The 14725-nt window shown below is 48.1% G+C and overlaps 1 protein-coding gene across 2 annotated transcripts in view; it reads left to right on the top strand.

Annotated features, from left to right (window-relative positions):
• VIT (vitrin) overlaps positions 1-13971 on the top strand; it is a 93220-nt gene extending 79249 nt beyond the window's left edge. For both annotated transcript variants that reach the window (XM_059660095.1, XM_059660094.1), the window contains 4 exons: positions 7793-7896; positions 9353-9579; positions 11132-11645; positions 13401-13971. In XM_059660095.1, coding sequence (XP_059516078.1) covers positions 7793-7896; positions 9353-9579; positions 11132-11645; positions 13401-13579 — 1024 coding nt within the window. In that variant the 3' untranslated portion in view covers positions 13580-13971. The remainder of the gene's footprint in view (positions 1-7792; positions 7897-9352; positions 9580-11131; positions 11646-13400) is intronic.
• Positions 13972-14725: the final 754 nt, after the last annotated feature.

The following is a 14725-nucleotide window of genomic DNA, read 5'->3' as shown; positions in this document are numbered from 1 at the left end:
GGGAGGATGACCAGGGATGGGGCTGCAGGCGGTGAAGGTGGAGGGAGGGGCATGAGCAAGAGACGCAGGCGCCTGTAGAAGCTGGGAAAGACGAGGAAATGGATTCTTCCGAGAGCCTTCACAAAGGAAACAGCCCTGACACATTAGTGTTAGCCTCAGGACATCCACGCTGGAGTTCTGACCTCCAGAACTAATAAGTGTGTTGTTCGAGCCACTGAGTTTAGTCATTTGTTACAACAGAAGTAGAAAGCAAATACACCGAATACACCAGCAAGGGGGACCATTCTGTCATTCTCTAGAATCTGCATCCTCAGCAGGTGGGAGGCCCCGGGCATGACACACAGCAGGTGGGGGCCACAACCACAGGACCTCAGGGCAGGGAGGGACCCTCTGGGCCCTGACTTCACATCTAAAAATGCTGAGGCCTGGGCCTCGCCCCAGATTTTTCAACCAGAATCTGGCAAACACCCAGAAGTCAGTATTTTAATCTGTAATTCCACCCTCCAGCCAAGGCTGAGAATCACCAACTGCCGAGAGGGAAGGGACTGCCCAGCTTCCCGGTACAGAGTGGCAGCGCCCAATTGGAACGCAGTCCGCTCCACACCCCACACACCGGTGCTATTTTTGCCCCCTCGGCCTACTTCACCTTTACAGGAACTAACAGAACCCCAGAGCAGCTGCCTGTCTTCTGCCTTGAAGGGGTGGGGGGGCTCTCCAGGGCCTAATGGCACTAGCAAAGGCCCACCGTGCCATCCCCTCCCCTCTGAGACAGGCAGGCGAACCCTTGAGCCAACTCCTCAGGGACAATCTCAAAGCTGAGTGAGTTGTGGATACAATTTGCACAAAAGTCATATCCTTTTTCTATTCCCCAGCATGCAGTTCTCCCACAAGTACAAATACCACAGGGCCTGCATCTGACTTCCTCCGCTTCCACTCAGGGGCTCCCCTTGGACTCCCTCTGCACAGGCACCGGGATCATTCTCCCAAGATCTCCAGACCCGAGAGAAGCAGATGATCACCACAATACACATTAGGACCACTTGGGGAGCTTCTGAAAATCCCACTGCCCAGACCAAACCTCAGATGAATTAAGCCAGAATTCCTGAGGGGGGCACCACTACTCCTCAGCACTCCCCAGGTGATCCTATTGCACAAGCAGAGAATGAAGGCACAAGTATCTCCTCAGGCCTGTGCTGTCCTCAGGTGAATCCCAGGCCCTCCCACCTCTCTGGAGGGCGCTAGGAGCTCCACCCCCTCCCTTTCTTCTTGGCCTTTCTCTTCCTTGCTCTAGACTCATTCTTCTACTCCCTCTCGTCACCGACAGCTCCTCTGCTGATGTTCTGGATTCTTACAGCATCCAAGACACTGCTACTCAAAGCATGATCCACAGTAGCATCCCGGAGGCTGTTGAAAGGCAGATCTCAGCCCTCACTCAGATCAACAGAATCAGAATCCCCAGGTGATCAGATGAGTTCAGGAAGCCCTGCTGCCAGGACATTCCCTGGCCTAGTGTGAAGCCGCAACCAGCACGGCTAGGGCTCAGGATCTGAAGAAAGGGCCGATGCACAAATGAAAACACTAGACAAGAAATATGAATTTAGAAATCATGGGGGAGCCAGGTGGATAACTTCCCTCTAGCGGAGAAGCTCCCTGAAAACTCAGTCCCTCTGCTTTTATTTACTTGAATACACATTTGCTTTTTAGGAAGGCAAACAGGCATATCAAAGGTAAAGTTTGGTAAACAGTAAAAGGATTATCAGGTTAGGGCAGTGGTCGGCAAACTGCAGCTCGGCAAACCGGGGCTCTCGAGCCACATGTGGCTCTTTGGCCCCTTGAGTATGGCTCTTCCAAAAAATACCGGCTCTTCCACAAAATAACCTACTTCTGCGCATGGGCCACAAAGTTTCAATCGCACTGTATGTGCGCACCCACACATGGTATTTTGTGGAAGAGCCACACTCAAGGGGCCAAAGAGCCTAATGTGGCTCTCTAGCCTCGGTTTGCCGACCAGGGATTAGGAGATTGCCTTGAGCCATTTGGCCAACAGCAGGGCAATATTATGCTGATTTTCAGCCCTGCTGAATATCAAAGTCCATTAGCCTTCTAGTGGGACTTTCGCATTAATATGCTAACTACTGTTGGTCTTTGCCTCCAGCAGCCCAGCACTTTCCAAACCCTAGGACACAGTTACAGACTAGACCAGCGGCCCGAGTTCCTCCCAGGCCAGCAGATTGCACACCTGCCTTTCCTCCTGCAGAAAGAGGCATGTAGGTGGTAGATGGGTAGAATTACTGTTACTAACTTTAAAAAACACTCATCTAAAACTGAATTTGGTTATAAGTCCCTGCTCTCCATCTCTGATCCTGGGAAATGTGAGAAAGGCCAGTATCTTTTCAAAAGGGGCCACTGGGTTGGCCATAGTGCTCAGCCCTCTGAGCGCCTGGGGCAGAATCATTCTCATCTCAACCAGGTTCTGCCTCCAGGGGCAAGTCTGCCACCCAACCTACAGCTGCCAGCATGTCCTTGGGCACCAGGGACACCCTAGAACATCTTCCTGATTTCACAGGCACGGTTCATCTCAGCCGTTAAGGAAATTAAATATAATTAGGTTGTTTTATTGTAACCTTAAGTTGATGTCTTCTTGAAGGAAACGATTTTGAAAGGTTCTTGCTATAGGTAATATGATTAGTTGATATGTCTCTACTGGCATAACAATTCATTTGGGACCCTCATTTCACGTACCTGAAAGTGTTACGGAGCAAACCAGGAGACTCTGGGACTTTAACCCAATGGGAGCCTTAGGACTGAAAGGGTCTTCAGAGGTCAGACTCCGGGGCTTCCCCACATTCCTGGAGAGAGATTCGCCTGGATCCCTTAAGAAAATATTCCCAGACCCCATCCAGACCTACTGAACGGAGCTGCTTCTGTGGGGCCTAGTAACCCGTGGAGTTTAATTAATGCCCCAGGTGAGTCAGATCAGGGAGGTCTGGAAACACTGATGAACAGCCCCAATTCCCTACCCTCAGGCGCCCAAGCCTTGCTAGGGATCACCGGTGCCCACTTCCTACAGATGTTCTTTCTTCTTGAACACTTGTAGGGTAACCGTTTTCTATTGCACAAATAATCCCTTTATATGCACAGCCAAATTCTGGATCTCCACAATGTCTCTTCATTAGTCCCAACTCTTCTTTCAAACATAACCCAATTTTATATTTTCTCCTTGAGCTATAAATGTCTTTTTTTACCCCGCTCTTATTTTCAAAGAAAAGCTTTGATATTGCTAAGGGGTAAAAAAAAAAAAAAAAAAAAAAAAAATGTGGTTTCCTTTAATAAGATTTTGCAATAAAATTAAAAGGTTATTTACATAAAAACATAGTGGCATAGCTCTCTGAACTTTTAAAAGTAGCCAGGCTAGGGTGTCAGGCCACCAGCCCATATATCCTGAAAAGGACACACACCAGGTGCTCTGGTACCGAGAGCCGCCACAGGCTGCAGGTGAAAAACTTATCATTCATTCCTATGATTTAATTGCATTACAGCTTAATAAAGATTTATTGAGTGTTTCCCATGTACTAAGCACGCTGCCATTTGCAGGGGATAATGAGGTAAAATTCATGTAAGTGGTTTGATCACATTTGCCTATAAGTCCCTTGGGGGATGAGCCGTGGTTTTGCCCCTAATCATCAGTTTAGCAATTGGAAAGAGTTTCAGAGGCCCTCTGATCCAACCTTTCAATGCAGTAACACTAAATAAATAAATGTGATAGAGAGTCTGTTCTTCGGGACTTCACCATCTCGTATGGGAGGCAATATTTTTTAAAGAAATAACATTAAATAAAATTAAAAGCATCTATTCATTGGTCATATGAATAGCTCATGTGTCTGCCTCTGAAGATGGATTCATCTACCTCGGTGATGTCATACAGAGGGAGTGTGATCCATGGAGCTCAAGGCAGAGAGTGCAACTCCCCCCAGGATGATCCAAGAGAGGAGCGGACCTGTGAGCCTTTCTTAGTTATCGCACAATTATCCATTACCCCTGTCTGATAAGCACTAGGGGTGGGAAATACTAAGACACAGTGTCTGTTCTCAAGTAGCTTCCATGTTTGCAAAAACACCGACTCCCTAACATTTATTTGTAACTCCAAAATCAGGCACAGGGGAAGTTTTTGAGTCCTTTAGCACACACCTTCCCAGCTGAGGTCAAATGAGGCCATGCTCTGCTTTCTTGTTGCGGCTCATACTTAAACAAGTATTCTTTTCACAGCCTGTTTAGTGCCACGTTTTTTGCATTTTTGTGCTTTTCTGGTGGTAATTTCACTGTTTAAAATGGCCCCCAATGGCATAGGTGAAGGTGGTCAAAGGTAGAAACTTCCAGTTATAACATCAGTCAGTCCCGGGGATGTGAAGTACGGCATGGTAACTACAGTTGACAATACTGTACTATATACTTACAAGTTGCTAAGAGGCCTTAAAAGTTTTCATCACAAGAAAAAAAACTGTAACTATGTGTAGTGATGGATGGTCAACAAACTTATTCCAGTAATCATTTCACAATATATATATTTGTATTAAATCACTACATTGTACACCTAAAACAAATACAATGTTATATATCAGTAATATCTCAATTTTAAAACCTAAATAAATACAATGACCCCCCCAGTCTAGGCTTCTAAGTGCAAGAAGGTTGTGGTGTGCTTATGGAGAAAACACAAGTGCTGGATAAGTTTCCTTTTAAGTATGAGTTACAGTGCTGTTGGTTGTAAGTTCAATGTTAAAGATACATTTAGAAAAAGAAAGGACATCTGCTGATCTGCATGTGAGTCTGCTCTAGAAAGTGCTAAAGTAACATCGATAGTGCATGTTGAAGTTATGAAAAAGTGGCTGAACATATAAATTCATGAAATGACAGCTGATTTTTTTAAAATGCATAGTGGATGGCATTGTGAGGCCGAAAGCCAAAGATATTTGTGTAAACATTACCCAGGGTCAGGAAAATGTTAAACCCTTCTCAGCTAGTGTTTTATTATACAGAAATACTGCATATCATTAATTATTTGTAAGAAACGTATATTAAATTAGGTTTCGTCGAACAGAAACATACATCAATCAAGTTTCTGTATTCATCTACTGATGCAAATGTTGTAACCAGAGGACCACAGGAACCTAGCCCTGTATTTCCGCTGGGAGCAATGGCTCAGTATTTGCTAATTTGATGTTCTGAGTGACTTCATAGAAGATAACTACCACAAAAAAACAGAGACCCCATTGTTTATGTAGAATAGGAAAGAGACGGGTAATCAACAATTGCTCTACAAAGTGATCAACATTAAGACAGCCTCAGCACAGGGTTCTGGGGGAACACCGGATGTGACTAGGCAATTAGGTTCCACATTTAAACAATGTTTTTTCTGTAAAAACTTTTGAAAGAAATTTTTATACTTTTGCTTTTTAATTTGTCTACAAGCAACACAAATTATAACTAGGTATGATTTCTTCACAATCATCAGACACACTCAGGAAATCTTTCAAAGTGAGAAAATCGAGCCCACAAATCATTTTCAAATACAATTAAAGTTTTATGAGCTAAAGTTCTTACAACTAAAGAAGTATATATATAGTGTTATTTGGTAAACAATTACATATATCTTATGGTCAATATCAATTTTGCCTTTTCTTATTTTGTAGCCAATATTATTTTGTTGTTGTTGTTTCAACTTTTTCTTTTAGGCCCTGAAAAAGTTCTTATTCTTGGTCACCAAGGGAAGATCCAGACTTTAGGGACCCTGAAACGCATGCAATTTGGGGTTCCTTTTAGGAAAATAACATGAAATTACAAATACAAAATGAGGACCTTTAGAAGAAGCGTCATTCTCATTCTGCCCCACCTGCCTCTGTTTTGTTGTGTAGTTGTTTTTCTAATTTAATCCTAAAGTAGAACTTGGTTTTCCTCTGGTGGCACTGCACCTCTTTGGATTTTGCCCAATATCCACCTCGGTTGAGCTTGTTTTCAACTTTCCTTTAGTCTTCCCTGAAGGTAGCTGCCTTGGTTTTGCCTAAGAACCAGCCCATGCCTCTCGTACTTATTAATACAACGGAATACAGAGGGTCATCTTTCCAGCCCCTTTACACGTTCTCCTCTGACAGGTCACCTTGACCTAACTAGGAAGGTCAGCAAACAGGGATGGAGCTAGGGAAGGAGGGAGGGGGGCAGAGACTGTCCCCTCTCAGGTCCTCTGAAGGACCTCTAAGGCTCCATGCACTGTGGCCCCTTCGAATTCCAACCTGGAACTGTCTAAAGCTGCTTCTTCCTGGATCTACTTTGGGTGTTTGTGGAAAGACTGCTTTTACTTTTTTATTTTTCAGTTTTTCATTTTTAATGAACTCATAAACAGAAAAGCTCCCATTTAAATATAAATATCTCTCTCTCTCTCTCTCTCTCTCTCTCTCTCTCTCTCTCTCTCTCCCAGGTCATATAGATGTTTCCAGTGATTGCATTTATCTAAGCACATACCGCCTTTGTTTCTCCCCAAATATAGAAATTTTAGTTCATATGTACACTGGCCAGTGGTTGTGGACAGCCATTAATTGGTGTAAAGACCTTAATTTCAGTATAAACTGGCGCTGGGCAGCTTGGTGATGCCGTGTCCCGAGTTGTAGCCGCTGTAATTGTATTAACTGAGATAAGGCTGCTTTCTAAAGTCTCCTTCACACTCTCCTTGGAGACTTAGCAACCTGCAGCCAGGAGCAGCCACACAATTTGCAGGGACGCTGATTGACAAACTATGAAGAAGTCGGAGACAGCGGCATCAGAGCATTGAACCAGGCGCAGCTTCGCCTGGAGTCTAGGGGCCCTGTGGGACCTTAGACGGCTCACTCCCACGGAGCCCTGCCAACAGCCTTGTCGGTGCTTCCTAAGATGGGGTTTTACTGCTCTCCCACACTCGCTCCTGGGTGTGGGCGCACACACCCCTGGCAGTACCCGCCTCCCACCTGCTCATGCAGGGTCTGCCTCACTCTGCCCAGCTGCTCCCAAGGCTGTTGTTTCCCCACGGAGGCTCCTCTCTGGAGAAGGACTACCCCCCCGTTTCTCCACTTCATTCGCCCCAGCTCCTCTCGGCCTCATCTTTGTCAGGCTTCAGTCAAGGAGATGCTGATCTCCTGGGTGAGAGGTGAATATTCTCACCCAGTCACGGGAGCCACAACATGAAAAAGCTGAAGGGATGTCTTTGCTGGACACCACTAAGATTCATTCCAGTGCAGAGGTAACCCAGGGAGTGGCCAGCAGCTGAGACTCTTTCTGGAGAGGAGGTTTGGGGCAGCCTGGGAACATCCTGACATTTGCAAAACCCCACTTGAAAACAGTCCTGCTTTTTAGCAATATGAGCGCTATGGTCTTTGTTTTTATCAGATGAAGAAGATGGAGCCCGGAGGAGTTAAATGATTTCTCAAGGTCACACAGCTAAGAAATAACAGTCAAAACTAGAACCCACGTGTTCTGAAGCCTGGGCCAGCCCGCTTTCCTCACACACACTGGGAGGAGCCCATCCTCCCGTCTCACCGTTACTTCTGTCCACGGTGGGGTACCTCATTGAAGCAGCTTCCACTCTACGTGTACATCAAGCATGCCAAACTCACAGGCTAATCTGGGGCAAATAAATGAGGCATGCCGCCCACGGGCCGCGAGTCTGACATGCTTGGTGTACAGGAAAGAATCCGCCATGATTTCTGCTTTCCTCCACCGGTAATAACTGTCCACCTAATTTTTATTTCTTGTTCTGGCTCCTCAGAGATAACCCTGCTACCCAATTCAACCTCAAAACTCACATGAGTTCCCGAGATCTGAAAGCAGCCATAGAGAAAATCGCCCAGCGAGGAGGGCTGTCTAACGTAGGTATGTCATCCGGATTTGTTCTATCTTGCTACCAGGATTCTCTTTCTACACGATTGTTTTCTAGCATCATAGATAGGAGGAAAAATAGTAATGCATCAAGGAATGATTCACACAGTATCTATCATGTCTCAAGTATGATCACGGATTCGGTAAGATCAAGCATTGTCATCACCCATATGCCAAAGGCCCTTGGGCCTTGAGGGAAGTTATGCTTCAGTTATGAAAGCAGTTCTCAGCAGCCAAGGTTTTCTCTGAGCAGCCATCTCACGTGGGATCTCTAAGACATTTCTCCAGCAACTGCACATGTAACCAGCTGATCCTTTCACTTGACAGGTACAATTGTTCTGGCCGGTAGAGTCAGGAAGCTGACCAAAACCAGCAAAGTGTTGGCTGTAATGACATTAATCCTAAATCCTTAAGAAGGTAGTTCTTAACTTTCATTTAGATTGAAGACCCTTTAAGAATCCCCTGAAAGCTATGACCCTTCAACCCAAATAGATACTTATACACACAAAACACTGAATCATTTCAGGGGATTTATGTATACACACCTCCAGTGCCCTAGGGATCCACAGACCCCAGGTTAAGGGCTCTGTCTCACTCACTATATGCAGCTATGCTGACTTGAGGGTGACCAGTCATCCCAGTGGGCCTGGGGGCATATGGGCCTTCAGTGCTGAAACTGGGAAAGTCCTGGCAAACTGGGACAGTCACCCCAATTGACTCCAAAAATTTCCTGAGACCCTTGACAGTATAAAACATGCGCTTGGGAAAGGCATGCTGGAGGCTCCCTTAGTCACGACAGTTACGCTCAGCTGAGGCAGTGTGTTGTCATGGAAATCCAGGCACAGAGACAGGCAGTGACCTGGGGCCACACAGCCAATAGGCAACAGGATTAACACAGTGCCTCAGCTCTTAGTGGGTGTTCATAGTGCCCTGGCAAGCCACACCTGTACCCCTGGCATGGAGCTGGACAGAAGGGACCCTGAATCCGGAATACAGTCCTCCACACCCAGCAGCCCCTGTAGCCCCAGGCTCACCTCAAGCTGCAGGAAGGCAGGCAGGTGCTCTGGTCACTCGGTAGGCTCCTCCCGCTCCATGCTCTGGAAGACAAGACGGGACCAGCTTATGGGCTTCGTGGGGCTTCTTTGTTCCCAAGAAAGTTTTCTTACCTGCTTGCTGGTCCCTTTTTTTTTTTTTTAATATGAGACAATTAGAAATCAAAGGCTTAAAGGGAGACTGCAGAGGGAAATGGATAGTGGTGATGGCGGCACACCATTGCGAATCTGCATAAGCTACTGAGCTAAAAATAGTGAACGCAAAAAAATAGTGAACGCGGCAAACAAAGCAAGAAACGAGGGAGGGAATGAGAGCGTTTTCCTGGGCCTCTTTATGCTGTTACGATCTATTCCTCTCGTTATAATCACTCCAAGCTTGAGTTTTCTTTTTCTTGCAGGCCGGGCCATCTCCTTCGTGACCAAGAACTTCTTTTCCAAAGCCAACGGAAACAGAGGCGGCGCTCCCAACGTGGCTGTGGTGCTGGTGGATGGCTGGCCCACGGACAAGGTGGAGGAAGCTTCCCGGCTTGCCAGAGAGTCAGGAATCAACGTTTTCTTCCTCACCATGGAAGGCGCCGCTGAACATGAGAAACCGTACGTGATGGAGCCCAACTTCGCAAGCAAGGTATGTAAGAGCCAGAGACCCACCCATCGCAAGGATTCTCTGCACTTTGCAAAGCTGTAACAGCCTTCGGGGCTGTGTTTCTTGTTCCTCCAAACAAACCTTAAGCTCACGTCTAGGCAGGAGGTCTCCAGTGAGGGACTAGTGCATCTGGAGCCAGGAATGGCCCTCTCAAAGCAAAACCCCACAGCAGCTGGGGCACTGAGGCCAGCACCTTGGGAGTAACAGTGTCCCCAGGTCCCACAAAGAGGCTCCTCCACAGCGCAAGGGACCTGAGCCAGGCAGCCAGCGAGCCTTCCCATGAACATGCACACGGGCACCATACACTAGCTCACACATGTGCATGCATGCACACTGCAGGTTAACCACTCTGATGAACAAGGAAAGGGTGGTACTGAGCTAGGTCAGGGAGATCATGCTTTCAAACACTGCTCCTGACTCTCTGCTGTGACTCCCACACACAGGCCCTGGGCTCCAGCCACGGGCGTCTGTCCACACCCAGCACCACTGCTCTCTCCCACCATGATTTTACTCAGGCTGCCGGGGGGGGGGGGGGGTCTCTCCTCTCCATCCATCGGCTGGATTTCAGCTCAGCCTCCACACTCATGTCAAATGTCACCTCGTCCGAGGAAAGCTTTATGAACTCCATTTAGGTTCTTATAAACCAATTTAAAATATTTCTTGGGACACTGTTCAGCTATTTTTTGTTTTGAATAAAATGTGAATTATACCAGCTCATCTGGCGACAGCAGGTCTGCGATTCTCCTCTCTAGGAAGACCAGCCCGGTCACTTCCAGGAGCTCACCAACCAGGTGGCTCCGTGTTTATTCGCAGCTGCATGACAGTGTTTCTGGAGCGAGCTTGGGCACAAGTAAATAAATATTCATGTGCCCGGAGGCAGGGTTGTCTGGAGGACACAGATTGGGCTTTTAAGGCAGAGAGATTTATGTTCTGGTCTCAGGGACTGGGGATGGCCCTTCCCAGCTGGCCCTGGGTTTGTCCCGTCATGGCAGAGGGGTTATAATTCCAATTTGCAGGATGAGGGTGGGGATTTAATGAGAATCCCTCCAAAAGCATGGACTGTAACCCCTGACACATGCGGGGCCCCTTCTCGCTGGGCCCAGGGCTGCTCTGGAGACATTTCTGTAGCTGCGTCTCGTGTGTGTGTCTCATTTTCCCCATCAGATCAAAAGCATTCTTTAACCCTCCCATGGCTGGTGCCCACCAGCGCCAATCATACGGCCGGCTCCCAGCACAGATAAACCAACGACTCTGCAGAGGCATAAATATGAAGCCAAAGCGAGTGCTTAATGGATGGCTCTCCTCCACACAGACCCTGCTGAGGATGGGGTGGGAGTGAGTTCAGAGAAAGCACAAGGGGTCTGCCCCGGCCAGTGCCAAACCGGGTGAACCGAGAGAGAGAACTTCAGGAGGACTAACTAGAGTAGCAAACAAGGGTCTGTTTGCTTCTTCCCTGCCCTGGTGGGTCCAGGGTAATCGAGACAGACTGGAGACTTTAGCCCCTGACCTGGCAGGTGTACCCTCTGTCTTCCAGGCCGTGTGCAGGACAGATGGCTTCTACTCAATCAGCGTGCCGAGCTGGCTCAGTCTCCACAAGAGCGTGCAGCCCCTGGTGAAGCGGGTCTGCGACACCGACCGGCTGGCCTGCAGCAAGACCTGCTTCAACTCGGCCGACGTGGGCTTTGTCATCGACGGCTCCAGCAGCGTGGGGACGGGCAACTTCCGCACCGTCCTCCAGTTCGTGGCCAACCTCAGCAGGGAGTTTGAGATTTCAGACACGGACACACGCATCGGGGCTGTGCAGTACACCTACGAGCAGCGGCTGGAGTTTGGGTTTGACACGTACAGCACCAAGCCCGACATCCTCAATGCCATCAAGAGGGTGGGCTACTGGAGCGGTGGGACCAGCACGGGCGCCGCCATCAACTATGCCCTGGAGCAGCTCTTCAAGGAGTCCAAGCCCAACAAGAGGAAGCTAATGATCCTCATCACCGACGGGAAGTCCTATGATGACATCCGAATCCCGGCCATGGCTGCTCATCACAAGGGTGAGTTGGTCCTCCTGACCAGTCTGCTGCTGAGTGGGCCAGTGGGACGAGGAAGGGGCTTTTTATGTCCTGCTTTTGTCTACCACTTAATAGAACGTTCAGAACCATAAGCAGAGCCCTAGCCGCTTTGGCTCAGTGGATAGAGCATCAGCCCGCAGACTGAAGGGTCCCAGGTTCGATTCCGGTCAAGGGCATGTACCATGTCCCTGGGAGTGTCCCAGCCACAGCTGGGCAGCCACCTGTCAGAATTGCCAGGACAAGGTTCTCTACAAGGGTGGGCTCGGGGACCTGAAAAACTGAATTTCTAACACCGTTTGCATTTCTATTGGGGTGAGGGGACAGCCTTTCCGACTTTGAGCGGAAATGAGAGCTTAGTCAGTCTAAGCCAGCCCCGTTCTGCCACAAAGCTGTTCCTCTGCCACTTGCCAGCGTGTTAAGGCCCAAAGCTGGGTGTTCCCAATGTAGGCGATATTCAGAGAAGACCCCGGGAAGGTAAGCAAAGGGACTGGCAGCTTAAATGCCGTTTAATGAGCCACAACTGAAAAGCAGCTTAGACCAGACCACGTGAGGTGTGGATGGCTCTCCAGTCAGGACAGGGCACCCAGAGGACGCTGGAGATCATGACATGGGCCACTGTGGGTGGCTGAGGGACAGAGGCCTGTTTCACAGCATCTTGCTCACCCCACTCTGGCCAGCCTGAAGGTGGCCTGGGAATAGGCTTTTGGACAGTAAGGTCATGTGCCTGCTGGCCAGCTGCCCCCACCCCAAATCAAGAACCATACACCAGTGTCCCCGATTTCCCCCTGAGAGCAGACGCCCGGTCTCTGAATCTGCCCTCTGCTCCCCGGGCTCGCTCCCTGCTGTAGTCCCACCCCTTTAATCCCAATATTTGCATCTAGACATCCTCGAGCCTCTCCCTTCCTAAAAAATAAAAAATGTTCTTTGGCCCCATGCTCCAGCCTCCTCCCCTTACAGCCCCACTGCTGGAAAGGGTCAGCTGTATGTGCTGCCCGTATCTCCATTCCTTTTTCACTCTCAACGCACAGCAATTCATTTGGTTTCTTCGGCATCTACTCCCCTGAAACTGCTCTCTCCAGGCTACCAATGTCTCTTTGTGTTTTTTTTCTAAATCCATTGAGCACTATTTTGTTTTCATCTTACATGACCTCCTTGCATTATTTAACACTGTTGGCCACTGACGTATCCTGAAACCCTCCCTTCATGGCGACGATGGAGCACGTCCTGAGTGGCTGTCTCTCCAGGTCCTCGTACAGTGTCCCTGGTCTGGGGATGAGCTTGGAGTTCATGGCTTATAAAGCCTAAAGTCATCCAATGCCACTGTCTTAGTTAAAAAGATCTTGAACTGCCTTTTTGATGCATTTAAGACTGACATTTTGTGTGGCTCCTCACGCAGGTAGAGCGGGCTTGTGCCATGTGGTATGGTCTGCACGGCAGCAAACGTTTCACTTGTCCCAAAATATCATCCCCTCTGCTGCTCATGGATAGGAAATTCTGATCAAGCATTTACTGCATTTATCTGTTGTGGGGGGTTTTTTCCTCAAAAGACTATAACCTCTGGTGAGATAGCAACTGTATCAAGTTGGTTACTGTGAGTATATAGCAGATGTTCATGCTTCAGGGCACATTTCTGATTCTGGATTTGGCTGCCAGCAGAGCAACAGGAAGGCAAGGATTCATGAGCCGTGCCTCTGCCTGGAAATTTCCATCTGCTTCATGGAAACTTTGTCCCCACAGGAGTGATCACCTATGCAGTAGGCATCGCCTGGGCTGCACAGGACGAGCTGGATGTCATCGCCACTCACCCAGCCAAGGACCACGCCTTCTTTGTGGACGAGTTTGACAACCTCTACAAATTGGTCCCGAAGGTCATCCAGAACATTTGTACCGAGTTCAACTCACGGCCTCGGAACTGAATTCGGAGCGGGCAAATGCCGCTGCCCTGCCTCCCGCTGGGACAGCCCCCAACGCTTCACGGGCAGGAGGCATGTGGGCTGGAGAAATGCCGTGTCATTACTATTCTTTGCCAGTGTGCTTTTCTCCTATTTCAAAACTTGGAGCTAGGAAGATGATCACGAATTTGTAGAAATGAACCAAAATGATACATCCTTTTGGGGATGCTGAGAGTTTTACGTTTTGACAACTGTTTTCAAAATAACTATTCAGAATAGAGGACAGCACTTAAGACAGGCTTAACCAAAGCTTTTGTGAGTTTTTTTTTTATTTGACATTAGAACTCTGTAACCCTCAACAAGTTTCATTTTTGTCCTGACAATGTAGGAGTTGCTTAATTAAATATTTAAAAGGATACATGTGATCATTCTGTGTCATGGGTAGCAGTTCAGTGTTTGTGGCAGGGCCACCCTCTGCTCTTCTCCTTCCCCAGAGCACTTGCAGTGCACTCACTCCCAGCTCAGGGCGACGACACACCCAAGGGCAGAGACACTGTGCTGGCAACCGCTAGTTTTAGGGCCGACTGGGGGCCGGCCCCAGAGAACCAGTCGGTCTGGCTTTAAAGCAGGTACAGAGGCTCTCAGCCCAGGCTGCGTATTACAATCACGTGAAGAAGACTAAAACGCTGGTTCCCAGTCCCCATCCCAGTCCAGTGAACTCGGGTCTCGGAATGGAGCCTGAACACCGGCGTGTCTGAAGAGCTCTCTGTGGGGCTGCGATGTTATCAGAATTGAGAACCACTGAGCTCCCTCTGAGCAGTCAGTGTTACAGCTGTTTCCTGCGGGAGCCCTGTTTGGGTCCCATCCAGTTTAGCATTTGTCCTGGATGCTTCTATTTGTTATCTAGACATTATCATTAATAGCATTACGTTGGGATGGTTTGGTTGAACTCCACTTTTTGCTTCCAGCTTCTGTGAAGGACTCATGTGTTAAGATGTAAAATCATGTGCAACTGGGAAACATTCAGAAGAATCACAAACAGAGATGACATTCAGCAAGTTATGTTTTGTAAAAATGTGTGATGAAGCATGCTACTCCGAATGGAGGCTAAAAGGTAATACCTGTGTAAATACCTGGCACAAAAGATTTACATAAAACATTTTGAATTAA

Source organism: Myotis daubentonii, chromosome 12, assembly GCF_963259705.1.
Source record: "Myotis daubentonii chromosome 12, mMyoDau2.1, whole genome shotgun sequence".
Classification (NCBI taxonomy): Eukaryota; Metazoa; Chordata; class Mammalia; order Chiroptera; family Vespertilionidae; genus Myotis; species Myotis daubentonii.
Note: the sequence above shows the minus strand (reverse complement) of the source record. Positions and strands in the feature narration are given on the sequence as shown.